Here is a 24,665-nt window from a genome sequence, read left to right on the forward strand (position 1 = left end):
ATAGTCTTTTTGTATAAAATTAAAAGGTATTTTTTTTTGACAAGTAATTAAAAGGTATTTGTGACTGTATTATAAGATTACGAAAATTTATATAAAAACATTCAAAATATTTCTTTGTTACTATTCAAAATAATAATAATAATAATAATAATAATAATAATAATAATAATAATAATAATAATAATAATAATAATAATAATAATAATAATAATAATAATAATAATAATTTGTCAAAATAATAATAATAATAAATCTCAATCTCCTAAAAAAATTATTAATCTATATCTATATTATATATAAAGAAAACTATCCCTTTCAGCACACTTTTGGGTTGGAATTTTCTTTCCAAAAATACCCTTTATTTTTAATTTTAATTTTAATTTTAAATACAAATAACAGATGTAACAAATATATAAGAATAAATTTAATTTAAGGAGAAAACTTACGCACAATTCCATATGAACTGTTCTTATTGTTAGCCAATTATAAAATAACACGTGAATTACTATGCCATGTCACTAATCGTCTCCGTTAACCCTCTTTTACCTCCGTTAACCACATATCAAACTCACAAAAAACTAGCATAAAACAAAAACTCATGTTACTTTTTTATCTGCCGATTTTATGTTGTACATCTGTGTTGTTCCCCTCAATACAACCGATAAAGGTTGCCAAGTATTTTCATATCCCTTCCACAAAAAACAATATTCCCTTATTATTTTTATTAATATAAGTTATTCTTCCTTAACCTTTGATCATTTGTAACAAACGTGAGTAAAAAATAATGGTAAAGATTGAAATTTAAATCCTTATAAAAAAAGATTAGTAACAAACGTGAGCAAAAAATAATGTTAAAGATTAGACTTTAAATCCTCTAAAAAAAATTAGTAACAAGTGTGACCAAAAAATAATGTTAAAGATTGGACTTTAAATCCTCTAAAAAAAAGATCAATAACAAACGTGAGCAAAATATATTGTTAAACATTGGATTTTAAATCCTCTAAAAAAAGATTAGTAACAAACGTGAGAAAAAAATAATGTTAAAGATTGGACTTTAAATCCTCTAAAAAAAAAAGATCACTAACAAACATGAGCAAAAAATACTGTTAAAAATTGGACTTTAAATCCTCTAAAAAAAATATTAGTAACAAACGTGCCCAAAAAATAATGTTAAAGACTAGACTTTAAATCCTCTAAAAAAAAGATTAGTATCAAACGTAAGCAGAAAATAATAATGTTAAAGATTGAACTTTAAATACTCTAAAAAAAAAAGATTAGTAACAAACGTGAGGAAAAAATAATGTTAAAATTGGACTTTAAATATCTTGATAAAAAAGATTAGTAACAAACGTGAACAACATATAATGTTAAAGATTGAACTTTAAATCCTCTAAAAAAATATTAGTAACAAACGTGAGCAAAAAATAATCTTAATGATTATACCAAAATAAAAAAAAATGTTAAAGATTGAACTTTAAATCCTCTAAAAAAAGATTAGGACTCAAAATATTTTAGAAAAAGATTTCTTAGCACTATATTAAATATTAATAAGTAGGGTTCTCACAGTTAATAGTTCGTTCCCGCATTGTTTAGTTTTTCTCAACCTCTCTCAACCCTCTGCATCAAAATTCAGAATTAACCTGTTTAATTTTTTTTATTTTTCTTTCATGTTACAACTAATCAAAGTCGATTAATTTTATGGATTATATATTTGACTTTGCTGGTTATAAGCGGTTATGATTCAAATTGTTTACGATTAATTTTAAGAATTATTTGACTTCGCTGATTTATAATTGCTTATACAAACTATGATAGCGTACTTTTTTTATATATAAAGAGAACCGTGGTTTTTTTAAATTATTAAATAAAGGGAAAATAAGCAATAACACCCCCCGCCGTTAAGCTCCTTCCACTGTCGTTTAAAGGAAAAAAAGCATTGCTTTTTTCTTTGTGATTCCAAACGTTCTGCATGTATACAATTGATAAACTTCTCCCATGGCCCCCATCCAATACCCAACAAATTACCGTGAAATCAAAGTGTTAAAACCATTTAAACAATTCAAAATTGTTAAACGATAATCACACTCATGTTACCAACAACTAAAAACAGAAACACTGGAAAGCTTCAAACCACCATCTTTTGTTTTTAGTTACATTCAAACTACCATCTGAGAGGCCATAAAGAGGACCGCTAAGAAGTATGGATATGAACAGCGGCACCAGATACGACAGGATACTGACACATCAATAACGTTGATAATTTGAGAAAATCACATAATTTAGGGTGATTATATTTGTGGATGCGGATGCAACACGTGTTCAGACACATCTAATATGAGGAGTGTATGTGATTCATAGGCGATGAGTAATATCATAATTCAGATATGGTCGAAAGAGCCATAATTACACCTACAAATGATGATGTTAAAAAATTGAATGACATAATTATCAATTAGTTTCCAGGGGAATAACATAATTTGTTGTCATTTAACGAGGTTGAAGGGGATACTCATAACTTATATCAACCGGAATTCCTAAACTCAACTACTCCAGGAAGTATCCGACCACATATTTTAAAGGTAAAAAAAGCTGCACATTTGATGTTGTTGCGAAACATAGACCCTAGATATGGCCTATGTAATGGAACACGATTGTTATGTCGTGGTTTATTTAAGAATATGTGAGATGTGAAAATCCTAACAGGAAGCAATGCTGGAAAAAGAGCATTTTTGCCCAGAATTAAATTAAAAACAAATGTGAGTTCATGACTTCCTTTTGTGCTTAGTAGAAAACAGTTTCCCGTTAGAGTAAGTTTTGCTATTACCATAAATAAGTCACAAGGGCAGACATTCCCAATGTCGGAATCTATCTTCCACGACATGTTTTCAGCCATGGTCAATTATATGTAGCTTTATCAAGAGGAGTTTCTCAAAATTCAACAAAAATTCTCATTAAAGAAGGGAAAATAGAAGGAGAAGATGGAGACTTTACGAAAAACGTAGTTTTTAAAGATATTCTTTTATCATAATCATAGCAATGTTTCTTTTACTTAACATGTCATTTATACATTTATTTATGATGTTTCTTTTACACAACACACACATTTATGTTTTGATGTTACTAATTACTATAAGAATAAACAATAAAGGATCATTCTTTTACCTTAATTTTATATGCAAGCAAACTAAAATATGTTGAGTTCAAAAATAATTTTGTTATATGGCTTAACAATATTTTGTTTATAAATCAATATATATCAATAATTTCCATAATATTTAAAAATTTAAAATTTTAATCAAAATTATACAAACAAACATAATAAAATAATCACATGCATTAACGCAGTAGAAAGAGCGGACAGACGGGCACGATAGTGCCCGTCTTTCCGCTAGTAATAATAACAATAAAGCTTGTTTGTCAAAAAAAAAACAACTATAAAGCTTGTTATCAAATATATAAAGATCATTAATAATAATAATAAAGATCAATAAAGCATGTGGTTTAAAAATGAGTAAACTACCAAATTCGTTGATGTTATAAATATAGATCCTTGATATTATAAAATTTTACTCATATTAGTAATGCTAAGAACTAAATTGATAGTAAATGATTAAAATATAAAGATCTAATTGATAGTAAATAGTTTGTTTAAAAAAAATTGACAGTAAATAGTTAAATATAACAAACTTGACAGTTTAAAAAAGTTAGGAACCTTTATAAAATATTTATAATCTTAATGACTTATATGAGAACACTCTACAAATTTAAGGATTAGTTTACCGGTGGTTTACTCATTTAAAAATATTTTTAAAAAAAATTTGAATTAGCCCATTGAAATTGATACCGATGAAAATTGAAGTTTAAACCTTGCGATAAATACAATTCAAGGTCTCAAACCAAGTGGGTTATCTCATTTAAAAATATTACATACATGCATCTAACCATTTCTTGGAATGTAAGGTCAAGTCAGTGTCTTTGGGTATCTTGGTCTTACTTAGTCCTGGATGATAGGCCTATAGACTATCTATTTTTATAGCCTTATTTAATTTAATAATTTAGCGATGCAGCTTGTTGTCCGCTTGCCATCTATTCAAATGTAAATACCGATATTGAGAATAGTTGAAATCATAATTATTTTTATTTGCATTTTACTAGTTTTTGTTTGTTTTCCATTTTCTTAGGTTATGAAAAGGAGGATATGCAGAATGTGAAGGAAATTAATACAATTGTGTTGGAACAAAATGTGTTTAACAATGAACCTTAAAGAGTTTTGATGATAACAAGGTATTAAAAATTGTAAATTGGACTAGTTAATATTTGTTCAAGTGTACAGGACCACAGTTAAAAAGTTACATCATTAATTGGTTCTGGATGAGCAAATAAAGAGCAAAAGAAAATGAAGCTTAGACGCTTCTAAAGGCAATACGCTCCTGAAGACGGAAAGAGCTCCTGAAGTCAAGCTGCTCCTGAAGTGAGTAAAGCGCTCCTGAAGAAATGGTGCTCCTGAAGATTACTGCTTCTGAGGACAAGAGGTCCAGAAGACACATCATCAGAAGCTGCGTTATCAGAAGCTGCATCATCAGAAGCTGCATCATCAGAAGCTGCCTCATCAGAAGTCATTTCACCAGAAGCTGAAGATCAACTGGATTTGCAAAGATTCAAAGATTGAAAAATCAACACTGCAAAAGCTGTCTATTGGATTCGAAAACATAGCAGAAAATTAGTGGAACATTGCAACGGTCATTTCAAAGGTGTTTGAAGGCATGTGCTTGCAATTTGGACGAAAGCGTTGACATTGTACTATTGTACGATATGTACAACCACCTTCTCCACTACTCTGTTTTGTGTCCACGCTACAAGACAAGAAAACAGCTCCAGAATACGGCTTCGCCTGCTTAGATGTTCCTTTGGATAAGGAATGGATTTCAAATTGGTTCTTCATAGGACAACAACCAAATCAGGCAAAAGATCATTGGTGAAAGATAAAGCTTCAACAACGACTCTTTGATGTGCTGGCAATTTCACAACGTCTCTTTCACACCTCTATATAAAGGAGTGAAGACTTAGAGTTTTGGTAATGCTAGAACGCTAAACGAAAGACTCACAACATTTTTATAAGTGCCAAACCTCTGCTGAAATTGTTCTACATTCACTTAGAATTTCTGCGTCTCAAAGTCTTATCTTAGAAATTCTTATGTCAATTGAGTCTGTATCTGATTTGTATTGTGAGCACCTCTGATTGTATATCAAGTGTTCAACCTTAAACAATTTTCTGTGTAATTTTGTTTAGCTAGAAGTCTCTTGCAGTTGTGCTTGAGCAGGGAAGTCTCTTGATTGTGTTCTTGAGCAAAGGAAGTCTCTTGCTTGTGTGCTTGAGCAATTGTAATCAGATATTACTCTTAGTGAAATCTCCTTGGAAGTGCAAGGGGGACTAGACTACTTCCGGATTTTGGAAAGAACCTGTATAATTGCTTTGTGTCGTTCTTCTTCTATCTCTCTGTTTTATTCCGCTGCATTTAGATTCTGATAACCACTTCAGAAGATGTTTCACTTAGCTTCTGACCAGTGTGTTCAGTTTTTAGGAGAAACGAAGAATTTTCCAAAACACAATTCAACCCCCCCTTCTTGTGTTTTTCTCACCTTCAATTGGTATCTAGAGCCTTGGTCTGTTGTGTAACGCTTAATCGTGCAACAGTCAAAGATCTGAGAAAAACATGTCTACTCCCCCTCCTACTGGTTCTGATGATACTAGCTATAAACATGTCTCATATGATTATAGTGATAGTAAGAAATCCAGTGTTGGAAAGATTCCAAAATTCAATGGAGATGCTGAAGAATTTTCTTGGTGGAAAACCAATTTTTACAGTTATATCATGAGTTTAGATGAAGAACTATGGGATATTCTGGAAGATGGTGTTGGTGATTTAGTCCTTGATGAAGAAGGAGCTGCTGTGGATAGAAAGAAACATACTCCTGAGTTGAAGAAACTCTACAAGAAGCATCATATTATCAGAGGAGCTCTTGTCACTGCTATACCCAAAGCAGAGTACATGAAGATGAGTGACAAATCCACTGCTAAAGCTATGTTTGCTTCACTCTGTTCAAACTACGAAGGCAGCAAGAAGGTCAAAGAAGCTAAAGCTCTCATGCTTGTACATCAGTACGAGTTATTCAAGATGAAGGATGATGAAACTATTGAGGAGATGTACTCAAGGTTTCAGACCTTAGTCTCTGGGCTACAAATTCTAAAGAAGAGCTATGTTGCTTCTGACCATTTGAGCAAGATACTCAGAAGCTTACCTGCAAGATGGAGACCAAAGGTGACTGCCATTGAGGAAGCTAAAGATTTAAACACTTTAAGTGTCGAAGATCTTGTTAGTTCTCTCAAAGTTCATGAGTTAAGTCTCAATGAACATGAGTCTACTAAGAAGAGTAAATCAATAGCTCTTCCATCCAAAGGCAAGTCATCAAAAGCTCTCAAAGTGATTGAATCTGAAGAAGAAGAACAATCAAGTTCAGATTCTGAACCAGATGCTGCTGAAATGGCCATGCTCTCAAACAGACTTCAGTATCTGGCCAAGAAGAACAGAAAGTTTCTAACCAAGAGAAGCAACTCCAGAAGCTCAAGGAAAGAAGATCAGAAGGGATGCTTCAACTGTAAGAAGCCTGGACATTTCATTGCTGAATGCCCTGATCTTCAAAAAGAAAAGACAAAGGACAAGTCAAAGAGGTCTACATTCAAACCAAGCAAATTCAAGAAGCAGATCAAGCAGAGTTTAATGGCAACCTGGGATGATTTGGGAAGTGAATCTGGATCTGATAAAGAGGAAGCTGATGAAGATGCAAAGATAGCTGTTGGGTTGGTAGCAACAACAACTTCAGAAGCTGGATCAGATTCAGACTCAGAAGATGAAAACGAGGTATATTCCAAAATTCCCAGAAATGAACTTGTTGAGTCACTTAAAGAACTTCTAACACATTTTGAAGTAAGAACCAATGAGTTGAAGGACTTAAAAGAAAAATATGTTGATTTAATGAAACAACAAAAATCAACTCTATTGGATCTGAAAGCTTTTGAAGAAGGACTTAGGGGCTTTGACTTCATTTGTAAAACATATGAAGACAAGCTCAGGTTCTTATGTCAGAAGCTACAAGAAAAGTGTAATGAGAAACCTTTAAGCAACCATGAAATTGCTCTTGAAGATTTTATCATATCTGGCATTGACAGAAGCAGAGTGGCTTCTATGATTTATAGCATTTACAGAAACAATGGCAAAGGGATTGGTTTTTCAGGAGGGAAACCAAATGAAATCAGTCTCAAAGCATGTTGTGAATGCATCAAGGAACGTCTGAAAACAGTTTTTGTACCTGAAAGTGCTGAGTTGGAAACTATTGTTCAATCATAACCTGAAGCTTCTAGTTCTAAGGCTAAGATTACTTCAAAGCCAAAGAACCCTAAGCCAAAGGCTATGATCAAATCTGATTCCAAGACTTCAAAAATCAGGATCCTGAAAAGATCAGAACCTGTACCTCAGAGTCTGGTGAAACCAAAATCTGAGGTTCTGAAGTCTACGCTTTAGAGGAAGACAGTTACTGCTTCTGAAGTACCAAAACCAAAGGTAATGGTTAATCAGAAGCAACCCAACTCACAACACAAGGTACAAGGAGTGAAGAGTAAAGCCTTAAGCACTAACCTTTCAGGACCCATAGGACAATGGGTACCTAAATCTGAAAATGTCAATGATGCAGGTATGTCTAAGAGCAACACCAAAGCAAAAATCATGGTACCTAGATAGCGGTTGCTCAAGACACATGACAGGAGAGAAGTCCAGCTTCCTCAGCTTAACAATGAAAGAAGGAGGAAGTGTGAAGTTTGGGGGCAACCAATCTGGCCAGATCATAGGTACAGGAACCATTGGTAATTCCTCTACCTCAATAAATAATGTATGGTTGGTAGATGGTCTTGAACATAACCTTTTGAGCATTAGTCAATTTTGTGATAATGGTTATGATGTGCTTTTTGAGAAAACCAACTGTACTGTAATCAACAAGGAAGACAAATTCATTGTGTTCAAGGGAACGAGAGTTGACAATGTCTACAAAATTAATTTTTCTGAATTGGCTGATCAGAAGGTGATTTGCCTTCTGTCAGTGAATGATAAGAAGTGGATGTGGCGCAGAAGGTTGGGACATGCTAACTGGAGGTTAATCTCTAAGCTTAGTAAGTTACAACTTGTCAAAGGGCTACCAGACATTGACTATCATTCAGATGCACTATGTGGTGCATGTCAGAGAGGGAAAATTGTGAAATCATCTTTTAAAACAAAAGACATTGTCTCAACCTCCAGACCCTTAGAACTACTCCATATTGATTTATTTGGACCAGTTAGTACTGCATCCTTATATGGAAGTAGATATGGATTAGTCATTGTTGATGATTACAGCAGATGGACTTGGGTGAAATTCATAAAGAGTAAAGATGTTGCTTGTGATGTATTCAGTAGTTTCTGCACTCAAATTCAATCTGAAAAAGAATCTAAGATTTTGAAAGTCAGAAGTGATCATGGTGGAGAATTTGAAAATGAGCCATTTGAAGCTTTTTGTGAAAAACATGGAATTGTCCATGAATTCTCATCTCCTAGAACTCCACAACAAAACGGGGTTGTAGAGAGAAAGAATAGAACTTTTGATGGCGATATTCGCAAGTGTACGAAATCGTTCAAGTAGTAAATTTAAATCGGTAAGACTGAGTGTCGAACTCGAGGATCGCGTTAGATTGTTGAATCGTATTTATAACTTAATCGAACAAAAGGTTACGAAGTTGGTTTGTTTTATCGCAATATTGAAAATTAAACAAAGTAAATTGGTACAAATTATTAAGAGAAAAGCGTTGGGGATGAGTTTCACCGGATTATTACCTAGACCTATTACCTGATTATCACAATTGAATTGACTTATTTAATTGTTACCGAATTCTCTACAATATTCGTGCCCTAATTCCTTAGTGACAGAACCTTTAATCCTAAAATAAAAACCTAATTCCTTAGTGAATTTGAAGATTAGAATTAAGCATGAACAAACAAGAATTCTCAAACGGTTCCAAGAGTTTGCATCTATTCATAGATTGCAAAGGCAAGGATTTCTTATCTCAAGCGTTTATATATTCCACTTCCGTTTCAAAATATAAACCGTAAATCAATTTAAAGGTGATCAATCAATAAAAGCATTAAGCATGGAGATAAGAAAAACAATTCAATAAGTTTCATCAAAAGTCATAATCAAATTACATGGCAAAGGTATTCATCTAGGTTTACTCATCCCCAACAATGGAGGGTTTAGTTACACATAGCAATTAAACAAGAAGAAAGAGTAAAAGAGAGATTACAAGAATAATTCATGAACTTTTCTTGAAGAATCTCTCCCAATTGTGCTCCCGATCGCTTCCTATGTGTTTTTGTGCCTTTAGATCTCCAAAAACGTGAACCCTTAATTCAGAAACGGAGTTTTATATTTATAAGCAGGCCAAAATCGGCCCCCGAACCAGTAAAATCGGCCCCCGAACTGAATTTTCGTCACCCTGTGAACAGTAAATCGGCCCCCGATTGTGGTAAATCGGGGCCCGATTTTTCCAGAAACTTTGCTCCTTCCATCTTGCTGAAATCGGCGCCCGAATGTGGTAAATCGAGGTCCGATTTTTCCAGAATCCCAATGACTTGAAATCTTCAATTTCTTGTGCTTTTGGCTTGAATACCTTGATGAATTACCTTACAAATACATGAAAAAGTGTCTACAAAACTAGTCATGACATAGTGTCATCAACTTTACAAGAAATGGCCAGAACCATGATCCATGAAAACAATTTACCAAAACATTTTTGGGCAGAAGCAGTGAATACAGTGTGTTATGTCCAGAACAGGATCTATATCAGACCTATTTTGGAGAAAACAGCATATGAACTCTTTAAAGGAAGGAAACCCAATATCTCTTACTTTCATCAATTTGGATGTACTTGTTACATTCTGAATAACAAGCTCTACCTAAAGAAATTTGATGCCAAGGCCCAAAGAGGAATCTTCTTAGGTTACTCTGAAAGGTCAAAGGCATACAGAGTGTATAATTCAGAAACACTTTGTGTTGAAGAATCTATGCACGTCAAATTTGATGACAAAGAGCTTGAAGATAAAACTTCAAAGCAAGGTGAAAGTTTTGCAGAGATACAGGTTCCTGAGGTAACTCCAGAACCTGATCAGATAGCTGAATCTGAAGATAGTCCAGAAGCTGAACCCACATCAGAAGCGCAAGATGAAACTGCTTCTGATGAAGCACAAGATGGCTCACATCAAGAAGATCCTCCCAGAAACACTTTCAAGCACAAGTCTTCACATCCTGAGGAGCTAATCATTGGAAACAAAGATAGTCCAAGAAGAACAAGATCATACTTCAGACAAGAAGAGTCAATGATTGGACTGATCTCAACGATTGAACCTACAGTCAATGATTGGACTGATCTCAATGATTGAACCTACAACAGTTGATGAAGCACTTTCAGATGATGGATGGATCTTAGCTATGCAAGAAGAGTTGAATCAATTTCAAAGAAATGATGTGTGGGATCTGGTACCCAAACCTCAGCACAAGAACATTATTGGAACAAAATGGGTATTCAGAAACAAGCTGAATGAGCAAGGAGAAGTAACAAGAAACAAAGCCAGACTTGTTGCACAAGGGTATAGTCAACAAGAAGGCATTGATTACACTGAAACATTTGCTCCAGTTGCAAGATTGGAAGCAATTAGGTTACTTCTTTCCTATGCAGTTAATCATAGCATAATATTATATCAAATGGATGTTAAGAGTGCATTTCTTAATGGTGTCATAGAAGAAGAAGTGTATGTCAAGCAACCTCCTGGATTTGAGGATATTAAGTATCCTGACCATGTTTTTAAACTGAAGAAATCACTATATGGCTTGAAACAAGCTCCCAGAGCTTGGTATGATAGACTAAGCAATTTCTTATTCAAAAATGATTTTAAAAGAGGACAGGTTGATACAACACTCTTCAGAAGGACCCTTGGGAAAGATATTCTTGTTGTGCAAATATATGTTGATGATATAATATTTGGGTCTACTAATCCATCTCTTTGCAAGGAATTTTCTAAGTTAATGCAGGATGAATTTGAAATGAGCATGATGGGAGAGCTGAAGTTCTTCCTGGGCATTCAAATTAATCAATGCAAAGATGGAGTCTATGTTCATCAATCAAAGTATACAAAGGAGCTTCTGAAGAAGTTCAAGCTTGAAGATTGTAAAGTGATGAACACTCCAATGCATCCTACGTGCACCTTAAGCAAAGAAGATGAAGGAGCTAAAGTTGATCAGAAGCTGTACAGAGGTATGATTGGTTCTTTGTTATACCTCACTGCATCTAGGCCAGATATTTTATTCAGTGTATGCTTGTGTGCAAGATTCCAATCAGATCCTAGAGAATCTCATATGACTGCTGTCAAGAGAATCTTCAGGTATTTGAAAGGAACAACTAATCTTGGACTCCTTTATAGGAAATCCTCAGATTATAAGCTAATTGGATTCTGTGATGCTGATTATGCTGGTGATAGGATTGAAAGAAAGTCAACCAGTGGCAACTGTCAATTTCTGGGTGATAATCTTATATCCTGGGCTAGCAAAAGACAAACAACTATTGCTATGTCTACCGCAGAAGCAGAATACATTTCAGCTGCAAGTTGTTGTACACAACTACTTTGGATGAAACATTAGTTGGAAGACTATCAGATAATTGCTAACAGTATTCCCGTTTATTGTGATAATACTGCTGCTATTTGTTTGTCTAAAAATCCAATTTTGCATTCAAGAGCTAAGCACATTGAAATCAAACACCATTTTATCAGTGACTATGTTCAAAAAGGAATTTTAGATATACAATTCATTGATACTGAAAATCAATGGGCTGATATATTTACTAAGCCTTTAACTGTTGAAAGATTTGATTTTATAAAGAAAAATTTGAACATGCACTTTGTGTCTGATTAAATGATTGCTTGCTCCTGAATAGGATTTTAGGTTCTGAAGTTAGTTCAGAAGCAGTAGTCTATCAGAAGCTCTTTATTGAGGTTCTGAGGAAAACTCGCTTCTGATGATGACGTCAGCATCTGAAGTCCAGAAGCTGGATTTTATGCTTCTGAATAGTAGAGTTAGTGGAAACGTTGGGAGTTACTTTTTATGGTAACTTCTGGCCCACTAACTTGGTAGTTACTCTGAGAACTTCTGACGTGGCCTGTCTGTATTGGTGTATAACTAAAAAGGGCAATGATGATTTAATAGCTTTGAAAGTACTTTTCACGCACCCCCAATTTTGTCATTAATGTTATGTTTGTTTGTCTCTTTTGAATTGCAATCGTTTTACTTTTAACACTTTGTCAATTCACACACTACTCACTCACAACAAACACATTTGCTCTCAAACCTTTTGCGAAGTAAGCGCATTCTCTCAACCCTAGAACCCTAAAATCATCATTTTCTTCAATTCTTCAATCATCATCAAATGGCATCATCAAGCTCGCAACGAGAAATGTCAGAATCTACTTCAAGCATGCAAGGCGCATCAGAATCTGGGTCCGTGTACAAAGAGAAGACTATGGATATTCCATGGAAATCCTTAATAGTTCAAATAGAATCACCAGTGGACTTCGCTTCACTTAAGAAGTACGAAGTGGACATGGAAGGTTTGGTAGAAACTCAGAAGCTATCTGAGTACTTCAAGATGCTGAATGTGCCAACTTATGTGAACTTGGTCAAGGATTTCTGGTTAAGGGCTGAGGTGTACAATGGAAAGCCTGCAAAGGTCGTAGGTAAACAAGCTGGGTCAAAGAAAGGGAAAATGACCATGGATATGAATCCTACCTCTTTTGATGGCTTAGAAATAAGGTCTGAAGTGATAGGCATTCCTATAACCATCACTGAGGATGTTATAGCCAAAGCTTGTAGAGTGAAAGCAGAGGGAAGATTTCAAGAAATAGTCAAGAAGGAATATGTCCTGCTAAAAGGCTACTACAACACTCTTCTGGGTGGGAACAAAGATGCTAAGCCTTCTGAAATGAAGATTCACAACAGGATGTTAGTGAAATTCAGTAATGATTGCTTCTTTCAAAGAGCAGGAGGGTCTGATCAACCCAACAACCAACAGAAGCTACCAATTTACTTCATGGCTATTTTGGATAAGATAAATTTCCCAAGATATGTCATGGATCATCTCTACTGGGCTATAAACGAATGCATTGTTAAAGGAAGGAAACAAGTGCCCTATGGAAGATTGCTATCTGAGATCTTTTATCAAGGAAGGGTGCTGGATTTCTTGAAAAAGACAAGGGGTGCTTCTGATAGATGCTTCGAAGTTTCTACTGCTGAAAGGACTATCAGTAGCAGGAGCTTATGTTCTATGAGGTTTATCAAAGAAACTTCTGAAGATGAGAAGTGGATAGAGATGACTACTGCAGAAACTGAGATTATCAGGGACTTTCCTTCAATCTTTGAGGAAAGTAATCTTGATATCTTGGCTAAATCAGTAGCTGAGTATGTCTTGGAGGAAGATGCAAGCACTCAGGACGAAGCTGCTCCTGTTAAAGTGAAGAAGGTTACGGGAGCTACTGCATCAGAAGCAGCTACTGATAAAGGCAAGCAAAAGAAGGATGCTAAAAGAAAGAGGGGGAAAGCTGAAACAGTTTATCACAAGGAAAAACTGAATGAAGCTATGGATGAGTTGGAAAAAGAAGAAGCTGAGCCCAAGTTGAAGAAGAAAAAGGCACCTGTTGATATGAAAATCTCCATGGTTGAGCTGACTCCTGCCAAGGCCAAAATGGCTAAGGAAATTGCTGCTTTTAAGTTAGCAGATATAAAGTAGAAGAAGAGAATTAGGGCTGCTTCTATTCCCGTGTAAAGAAGTAAGGGCAGATCAGAGTCCATCATCACAGAAGAGCATCTGAACAAAGCTCTTGATGGGATAAAGGCAAATGAGCATAAGGAGAAGGCATCTGAACTAACCTTCACTCCAATGGTTGTAGTAACTTCTGATATGGAGAAAGAAGCTGATGAGCAAGCTGTTCAGATGCTAGCTGAGATAAAGAGGAAAGAAACCCAGTACAATCTGGAGAGGGATCAAAGGCTCAAGGCTTCAGGACTAGAGAAATGTGATGAATTCCTCAAGAAGAAGTCTGAAGAAGTCAAGGAAGTGGTTGTTAAAGCTTCAGAAGCGGTTCTGAAAGCACCTGGTGCTACCACTTCAGAAGCTAGAACTACAGTCAAGGTATGTCAGATTCCAGTCACCTCTACCTCCATCTCACCCTTTTCACCACAAGCAACTGAGCAAGAAGAAGACACTTCTGTCTTAGAAAATCTTGCTCTCCATTATTCAGGTGAATTACCTCTAGTCAAACTCAACTCAGAAAAAGCCTCTGAAGCAACTCCAGGAGCAGCTGCTTCTGAAAATGTTGTTTCAGAAAGCCCCCATCAACAACCACCTGAACCACACAAACCCACATCACCTCCACAACCACAATCACCAATTGTTGATATTGACCCCCAACTCAGCATTCAAACACCAAATTCACCAAATCAACCACCAGTCAACACTGAAACCAACTCCCCACTTAACCAACAACCAGAGCAAACTTTACCCAAACCAACTCTCATGGATATTGACAATTCTCAAGTCAATGTCCAAGCCTCAACCTCAACTTCACAAACTGCTTCTGACCAGCCATCACTCTCAACTCCATCCCAACAAATCACCATTTCAGAATCCAACCTTGTTCAAGATCCTACTATTAATGATTCTGACCTGGAAATCCTTGAACAACCACCCCTGGACATCCTGGAATCTGAACATATTGACAATGAGCTACTCAAGATCCTTTCTGAAATGCATGATCTGGTGGATCAAAGAAGGACAATTGATCTCACCAATGCATATGAAAAAGCATGGACATCACTTCAGAACAGAGCTGCAGAGTTAATAGAAGCTGTAAAAGACAAGTGCATCAGAATCAAGGGAGCTTCTGTCAGAAGGTTAATGGAGAATCTGAAGCAAAGACTCAGAGTTAGAAGTCCTAGACTGCTTCTGGCAAACAAGCCTTTCTTCTCAGAAATGGACTACTTGACCAGAGACGCAAGGATGGTCAAGCTTCTGAGGCAGAAGATGGCACAACAACAGCAAGAAGCTAAGGCAGGGGAATTAGAGTTTCTTCAGAAGCAACAACTTCTTGAAGATCAGTTGAAAAAGCAAGCTGAAGAAATAGAGATGATGAGGAAACAACTTCAAACCAAACCTTAGTGCACACCTTTGTGTTTATTTTTTGTTGTTTGTTTTAATCCTCTTCTATTTCCTGCTTCTGAATACTTCTTGTCTCAAGTTTCTTCTGCTTCTGAATTCTTAATGCTTATGTTTCTTTAATAACTATATATTTTGCCTTGTTCTTATATATTCTCATTGTTTGATTTACTCAGTTATTCATGCTCTGATTATGTTCTTTGATGAGATTATAGGTTCTAATTTTTTTTTATACTCTCTTATTGTTTGAGTTTTTCTCAAATCTTTTTGTCTTTATGCTTATTTTTTTTGATAATGACAAAAGGGGGAGTATATGTGATAGTATTTAAAGGCTCTGTGCCCCATTAATAATATTTGAAAATTTTGAAAATTTCTATCCTTTTGTTTTACCTTAAAACGGTGCATTAAAAAAGGGGGAGTATCAAATTTCAAATAAAATTAATTGAACCATTCTTCTTATCTATAAGTCAATTCTTTCAATTTTTTTTTAAAAGCTCTGATATTATTGTGCGAAAAATGAATTTAATTAACCTGGATAGAACTTAGGGGGAGCTTACAAACCTCACCTTAAAGACTATCAGACTCAGGGGGAGTTAGAGCTTACAAACCTCAGATTCTGAGCTTACAAACCTCAGAAACCCCAAAGTCAACTCGTTAATTAGATTAACAACAATTGACCAATTTTAAATACTATTGTTTGTCATCATCAAAAAGGGGGAGATTGTTGGAACAAAATGTGTTTAACAATGAACCTTAAAGAGTTTTGATGATAACAAGGTATTAAAAATTGTAAATTGGACTAGCTAATATTTGTTCAAGTGTACAGGACCACAGTTAAAAAGTTACATCATTAATTGGTTCTGGATGAGCAAATAAAGAGCAAAAGGAAATGAAGCTTAGACGCTTCTGAAGGCAATACGCTCCTGAAGACGGAAAGAGCTCCTGAAGTCAAGCTGCTCCTGAAGTGAGTAAAGCGCTCTTGAAGAAATGGTGCTCCTGAAGATTACTGCTTCTGAGGACAAGAGGTCCAGAAGACACATCATCAGAAGCTGCCTCATCAGAAGTCATTTCACCAGAAGCTGAAGATCAACTGGATTTGCAAAGATTCAAAGATTGAAAAATCAACACTGCAAAAGCTGTCTATTGGATTCGAAAACATAGCAGAAAATTAGTGGAACATTGCAACGGTCATTTCAAAGGTGTTTGAAGGCATGTGCTTGCAATTTGGACGAAAGCGTTGACATTGTACTATTGTACGATATGTACAACCACCTTCTCCACTACTCTGTTTTGTGTCCACGCTACAAGACAAGAAAACAGCTCCAGAATACGGCTTCGCCTGCTTAGATGTTCCTTTGGATAAGGAATGGATTTCAAATTGGTTCTTCATAGGACAACAACCAAATCAGGCAAAAGATCATTGGTGAAAGATCAAGCTTCAACAACGACTCTTTGATGTGCTGGCAATTTCACAACGTCTCTTTCACACCTCTATATAAAGGAGTGAAGACTTAGAGTTTTGGTAATGCTAGAACGCTGAACGAAAGACTCACAACATTTTTATAAGTGTCAAACCTCTGCTGAAATTGTTCTGCATTCACTTAGAATTTCTGTGTCTCAAAGTCTTATCTTAGAAATTCTTAAGTCAATTGAGTCTGTATCTGATTTGTATTGTGAGCACCTCTGATTGTATATCAAGTGTTCAACCTTAAACAATTTTCTGTGTAATTTTGTTTAGCTAGAAGTCTCTTGCAGTTGTGCTTGAGCAGGTAAGTCTCTTGATTGTGTTCTTGAGCAAAGGAAGTCTCTTGCTTGTGTGCTTGAGCAAAGGAAGTCTCTTGCTTGTGTGCTTGAGCAATTGTAATCAGATATTACTCTTAGTGAAATCTCCTTGGAAGTGCAAGGGGGATTGGACTACTTCCGGATTGTGGAAGGAACCAGTATAATTGCTTTGTGTCGTTCTTCTTCTCTCTCTCTGTTTTATTCCGCTGCATTTAGATTTTGATAACCACTTCAGAAGCTGTTTCACTTAGCTTCTGACCAGTGTGTTCAGTTTTTAGGAGAAACGAAGAATTTTCCAAAACACAATTCAACCCCCCCTTCTTGTGTTTTTCTCACCTTCAAATTGATCCAGTTTTAATGGTTAGAATGATCAAGTGATGGAAGTTAAAGACCAAATCAAGGGAAAATGGGCTGAAAAGTCAAGACAAATGTCATTACGGTCGTAGCTAAAATCCCCTTATTTGTAGTCAAAGGTCGGATGATGGAAATATATAAGAAGTGTCGAAGGCAAAGAACATTACAAATACCTATAAGTTATAACACATGATTACGGTCGTAATGGCCTATAACTCTTGGAAAAACGTCGGTTACACTTTAAAAATTGTATAGTTTTTGCACAATTAACATAATTCGTTATATGCTTGGCTAATGTGCACAAATTTTGGCTGATTTAAATAGCTTTCTTCAGCACATGTAACTCCCTTCTTTATTCTATACAATTGTATTTTAGTGAAGTTTCATATTCTCCCAAAGAAAGTCGATCTTTCTTGTTCATGTGTGTTGTTATTTGACCAACAAAATAAGTTTTCCTTTTTATTTTCTTTTTCTTATATTTATTTTAGTTTGCCTACTATGAACTCTTGTGAGTAGACTCTCTTTTGTCTTAGAATAATGGAAAGTAGTTCAATGATAAACTTTCCAGAATTCCAATCTTTTCTTTTGTTATGGAATTTCAAAACTCAACTCAATCTTATTGTTTTTCACTTAAATAAAACATGGATATGATTGTTTGAACTTGGATAAACATAATTTCAATATTTTCTTTTGTTATGGAATTTCAAAACTCAATTCAATCTTGTTGTTTTTCACTTAAATAAAACATGATATTATTGTTTGAACTTGGAAAAATCAAGTTGAAACTTAATTGGTTAGGCATTTACACGGTCAAACAAAAACAATCATACAGTTTTGATTATTTGATTCTTATAACATCAACAATGAATCAAAATATCTTGTAAAAAAAAACAATGAATCAAAATATGAGTTGGTGCCAATATAGGAATCAGTTAAACATGACACCATGATTTATAACCTTAGGCATCTACCTTTGTTGAAATACAAAAGTAGATAATGGATCTATAAGATTTAACGAAAGTCTTGAAACATGAGCTAAAGGTTTTGGGATGAAATGGGTAATAGGGTCCAATCGATTTTACCAATATATAAACGTGAGAATAGTGGCTATGTTGCTATGACCAACGATTATTCTTTGAACACTTCGATGGTCAACCTATGTGCTTGACATAGGAAGATAATCATTGACTAATTATTTTAATTCAACACGTATAATTTTATGGTCGTTTGGTAGAGATAGTAAGATGTAGTAGATTTTAATTAAGGAAAATGTTAACCGATGCCTCCAGAGCACTGGTTAAAATTACTAAAAAAGAAAATTATACAGTAATTATTGCATTGAAAATTGTGTAATTAATTTATAAATAAGTCAACAAAGTTTCCTTTTATGGTAATAAATTTCATTTTTGTATGTTTAACGAGTGCTCCTGGGACACCGGTTAGCTTGCCCCTTTAATTAATAATTAGATTTTATTTTAACTAACACTTATATCATGCATAGTCAACTATGATTCGAATATTCGTTGGAGTGGAACTCGGTTGGAATTCAAACAGATGTGGGTTCACACAAAACAATTATTCAAGGTAGTACAAAAAGTATTTCAACTTGATATAAGGGAACAACTTTCCTTTTTTTTTTTTTTTTTTAATATTATTATAAACAAAACTTTTCTTCAAGGAAGTACAAAGAGTACTCCAACGGAATAACTTATGAAACAATACAATTATACTCTCTAGAATTCATTTTGGACTTAAACGGAAATCTAAATAAAAAATAAAAAAGGAAATTTTCTCTATAGGTCTCTTAAAACGCTCACATACCTCTCAAGTTCTCTAAAATGCCACTGTTTTATAACATCGAGTCCTAACTCTTGATCGATGTGGTTTGGGATTAGACACTGATTCTCTCAAGGGTTTTGATCTGATCCAAGATTGGCTGACCCGGATCCAATGTGGTTGGTGCACAGAATTGCAAAAACTGCAAAGTTAAAGAGTCAGAATTGCATAATTACATTATCAATTTCACACCATACAAAAATTACATATCATGCATCATTCAAAGTATTGAAATCAAACTGCAACACTCAATAAACCATAAATGATGAGAGAAATCTCATATTAAATAGGACATGTTCAATGTTGCGGTATTAGAATACCAATATAGGAAATATCAATGAAAACATCATAGAAGAAAATAAATTAAAATTGCATATTAGCATACTAACATCTTCTTGATTAATATATCTCAACAAAGCTTAAACATTCACATTTTAATTGTTTAATAACTCAAAAACCCTAACTGTGAATATAAACATAACTAGACTTTTGACCCGTGCGTCGCACGAGTTTTCTCGACTGTAATAAAGACCAATAAATAATCTTTAACCCGTAAGATCATTGATATGGTAGAAAATATTTTCTTCAAAAAAAAAAAGGCAAGCGGATAGGAATGAAATTGGTGTGCAATGCATTTTTTTAGATGGAATTTGTTAGGTTAAATAATTACAAACCTAATAAAACAAATGAGCGGAAAAAAAAATTAGGTTAAGTTGCTGCAGACATAACAAAATTAATAAATAAGGATAAGAGGAATATAAGTAACTAACACTTGTTAGTAAAATGAAAATAAGCGAGCATAAATGGAAGGTCTTCGACCCCGTTAGATGAAAATCAACGTTTGAAGTAAAGAGTGTGTTTAAATGTGTAAGTTGTGGCTTTAAAAGGAAGGTTGCTTCAAAGGTTCATATCTGTTTATACTACAAACAAATGGCTTGCGAAAAAAAATCACAAATGCATATCTGTTTAGCATGAATTAGTGTAAAATTTGGTTTTAGTTGAATAAAAGTGGTTGTGGTTAGGGATGGGAATAGGCTAGGCCGAACTAGGCTTTGTAAGGCCTGAGCCTGGCCTGCCAATTTTTTTTGAAGGCCTAAGCCTGACCTGCGGCCTGTCATAGGCTTACTTTTTAGGTCTGAGTCTGACCTTCTGAAAGTTTGATACGGTCTGCTAGCTTGTTTAAAAACCTGTTTCATATGAACATATTTAAATCAGCAATGTGATCTAAGTGTAAATAGACTAGCAAACTAATATATGAATTAGATTAAACTCTCTTTTGATAATCAACGTGAGTTTTTAGGGAATTTGACTATATATTGTATCATATTTCAGTTCTAGTTGATAATAATACATTTCAATATGCAAAAAATTAATTTATACTAATAAGCTTAAATTACTTAAAAAGTTAACACATTTTTATTTTGATTCAAAGTACAAAATATAATATAATAATAAATAATATTATTCATATTTACTTAAATAGGCCGGCCTAATAGGCCTAAAAGGCTTTTTGAATGGTCTGTGTCCTGGCCTATTAAGCTAAATAGGCTTTTCAAAAAGTCTAGGCCTTCTCTATTTAAGAAAAAAAACCTGGTCTGACCTGTCGTAGGCTAGGGCGTAGGCCCCTGTAGGCCGCCCTGACCTATTCCCATCCGTAGTCGTGGTGGTAATTTTTGTTTATTATAAGCCATGTTTATCCTCGTGAATTTGTTGTAATACTAGTTTTCGAGAAATTTAACATTTTCCTTTATATTTACAGGTTGATCAAACTTAATCCATCGGGAGATAAATCCTGATAGATTCGGTTCGTAACTCCTGCTAGGAGTGTTTTTGGGTTTTTGAGGGTCCTATTAACGGTTAAAGGGACCTATTTAGCAATTTTTGGATAAAAGAATGGGTTTTAGCCAACTAAAATAAAAGTCCAATTCAAATGCATGGTCCTTCGGCCCAAAAAGTTTATGGGTACTTCTTGGCATAACATGTGTCAATAGCATTTTATATTTATTGACTCTTGACATTAAAAAAAGCAGGTTAATTATGTTTTTAGTCCCTCTAAATATTCACAGTTTTGTTTTTAGTCCCTAAAAATAAAATCACACTTTTTAGTCCATGTGACATTTTCCTTAAGCATTTTAGGGACCAAAATGTTGATGGAAATTTTTGACAAGGACTAAAAATGCTGATGGAAAAATTTTATAGGGACTATAAATGCTGATGGAAAATTTTATAGGGATTAAAAAGTGTGATTTTATTTTATATCTCTATTACTATTAAGATAGAATTAGTGTTGTGTAAATTTTAAAAATTGGAGGTCCCACATTGGATAGAACACACACTCAATGTTTATATAAGAGGTGAGTCACTCTCAAGGGTGCGTCCTTGTGATACCGACTTTTGTGAACGGAGAGAACATTCTCACAAATACATAAAATTAACACTAATTCTATCTTAATAGTAATAGAAGTTTATGAAAATTAACACAACCCATAAAATTAACTCACTTGAGTGGTTTGGTGGTATTGGCTGAAGATCTTGGATTATGTCTCAAAATCCCACTTTTGATTCTCTGCGATGCCAAATTCGGTTGGCTAGTTTGATTTCTTAAAATAAAAAAACACAATCTATACAATTTTCTGCACAATTATATAAAAAAATATTAAAAGAGATAGAGACAAGAAGATGAACACCATGAGATGTTTACGCAGTTCCACGTCCCCAATTGAAAATTTGGAATAGATATAGATGTTTACTTTCTGCTCCTTTGCAGGACATTGGATAGAACACACACTTAATGTTTATATAAGAGGTGAGTCACTCTCAAGGGTGCGTCCTTGTGATACCGACTTTTGTGAACGGAGAGAACATTCTCACAAATACATAAATCACACACAACGTCGCCGCCGTCCGGTCTGGCCGAGCTTGATAATATATATGTTATCACACAAAAATGTTAAATTAATTAATTTTATCATTATCTGATAGTGTTTTCTTAATGAACATCTTTCGTGTATATCTGATCTGAATAACTATCTAGATATTTTCGGTCTTATCCGCTTACACACTCCAACTTGTTCCCCAAGTTTACCCTAACCGTTTGTTGGTTGATCTGACCAGCAGAGATCTTGTTCCCCAAGTTTATTAGGATCAATTGCGAATTGTCTCTATAATAAGAGAGTTCACATAGTTCATTTAGTACACCAAAAAAGGCTTATGAGTTATTGAACCTTTTCTTCTCTTCTCCCTTTGACTTGTGTTAACGAGCTATTCTCATCTCCATCTTTTCTTTATGTCCTTCAATTTCGAGTGATATACGTACCATATTTGAGTGGTCATAATAGCCATACTTAAGGGTGTAATTTTGGAACAATTTTCTCCGTTGCAGTAGCTAACCGCATAGTGAATCACCTGTTTTATCTTGGAGACATCGTGATTGCCATTTTTTTAGCAGTGCCACGAAATGTATAGTCATCTAGTCGTGACTGAAACCTTTTCGATGGTACTCCTTTTAAGGTAATTTTTGAATTCCTAAACCAACAGAAAACAACTAGTTGCATGTAATATTAACTATCATCAATTCTCATTTAGTTTCAGAGTTAAGATCCTTTCCATTTTTTATTTAGAGAGATAAAGACAAAAAAATTGAAAAAAGTATAAAATAATTAATAATATGGTGTGAGTCACTTAGTGCTAAGACTCATTATCTATTGTGTTTATCTCTCTCTAAATTGCATACTCCATTTATTTTGTTAAATGAAGACGATCCTTGCTCACTATTTCCAATCCATTTGCCACTTCATTTTACGTCTTCATTAAAATGAAAGAAAAACTGAATTTCCCCACCATAAGAATGCCAAAACAATATCGATTAATTACATGAAAAAATTAATTAAAACAACTCCTAATTAATGTGCATTAAACAATGTTGAACCTACAAAGAGGATAAAAAAAAGATAAATCACCACCCACTCATTGCCAGTAAGATTGAATGCAAAAGTGTTGTTCTGTTGATCATCACCATCATCAGAATTTTTTGGTGGATTTTTTCTTCGCCGAGTATTATTCGTGTGTGGACCAGTCCCCAATCCTCCTCCACCAGTGCTACCTGGTGGTTTCTTTCGACCAATTTTGGTTTTGGTTTTGTTTTTTTCATGTTGATCATCATCAGAAGTTTTTGGTGGAATTGTTATTCCCTGAGTATTCTCCGTTTTTGGACCAGTCCCCAATCCTCTTCTTCCTTTGCTACCCGTTGGTTTCTTTCCAACAACTTTTGTTTTGTTTTTGTTGTTGTTGTTAGCACATTTTCTGAAGAGAAACAACAAATATAGTTATGTTCATGATTCATGTATTGTCCAATGATAGTTTGTTATAAGTTTATACCATACAAAAAAAATTGCTATTTAACTACCGATTTATAAAATCTATTTGGTCTATGAGAAAAATTGATACATATATAATTATGCAAACACTAAAACTATGCTTACTAGAAGGGAAAAAAAATAGTCTTTGTCCATATGAACATAAATCAGTTGGCAGAGACGTTACAATATTTACGAAACTCAGATTCCTATACTTATTCACCTTAAAAGTTGAATTTTTAACCAATAAACTACTTGACCAAAAGAAAGTATCTTCAAACATCCGTATATAACTAAAGTTGTCATTTATATCAGATATATACTTACATGGTAATTGTCATAGACTTTTTAGACACGTAATTTTGGGTTGGCAGCACTGGCATGTGGGTGAAGCTACCTGCTGCAAGAGCCATTTGAAATAATACAAATTATATATCAAACTTGATTTTCTACCCAAATAATAATGCAGAAAGAAGCTTTGCTTGCAGTTGCCAAAGTTAGTGTGTTTGTTCAATTGTGTCTTGATGGTTAGTTAAATCACTTGAATAATGGATTTATAGAGAAGGAAGCATGTTACAACTATGAGAATCTCTGCAACTATTGATGAAAACTAAAACACGTAATTAGCGTTTGAATGTCAACTTTGAGTACTTCGATGGTCAACCTATGTGCTGGACTGAGGATGAAAATCATTGACTAATTATTTTTAGGATCATGTTAACGGGTGCTCCGATGCACTAGTTAAGGAAACAAAAAAAGAAATATTTGCATGAAAAATATCATTCTTTACACTTTTTAAATCTTGACTACACAAGTTTCAAGATATTTATACTATATTTGGTTTCCTTAACTAATTTCCGGAAAACTAGTTGACATTTTCTTTATTTTTATTTTAAACTATTTTTCTCCTAAAAGAAAAAACAGTATAACTTGTTTGGTGTCACAACTCACAAGTGGGGTCCAGAAATCAGATTGCGCGGTTGGTAGTCGGTGATTGA

General features: G+C 34.4%; 1 protein-coding gene across 1 annotated transcript; it reads right to left on the reverse strand.

Moving 5' to 3' along the window:
* Nucleotides 1-23,123: 23,123 nt before the first annotated feature.
* LOC146949503 (uncharacterized) lies at nucleotides 23,124-24,203 on the reverse strand. The gene is made up of 2 exons (XM_085741519.1): nucleotides 23,995-24,203; nucleotides 23,124-23,614 (listed from the first exon to the last, which is right to left on the reverse strand). Exons 1-2 carry the CDS (start codon nucleotides 24,078-24,080, stop codon nucleotides 23,215-23,217), a joined length of 486 nt encoding a protein of 161 aa, XP_085597645.1. The 5' UTR covers nucleotides 24,081-24,203; the 3' UTR covers nucleotides 23,124-23,214.
* Between the last annotated feature and the right edge of the window lie 462 nt (nucleotides 24,204-24,665).

The sequence above is a fragment of the Medicago sativa genome, chromosome 2 (assembly GCF_051527215.1).
Source record: "Medicago sativa cultivar Bolivia chromosome 2, Bolivia_mono, whole genome shotgun sequence".
NCBI lineage: Eukaryota > Viridiplantae > Streptophyta > Magnoliopsida > Fabales > Fabaceae > Medicago > Medicago sativa.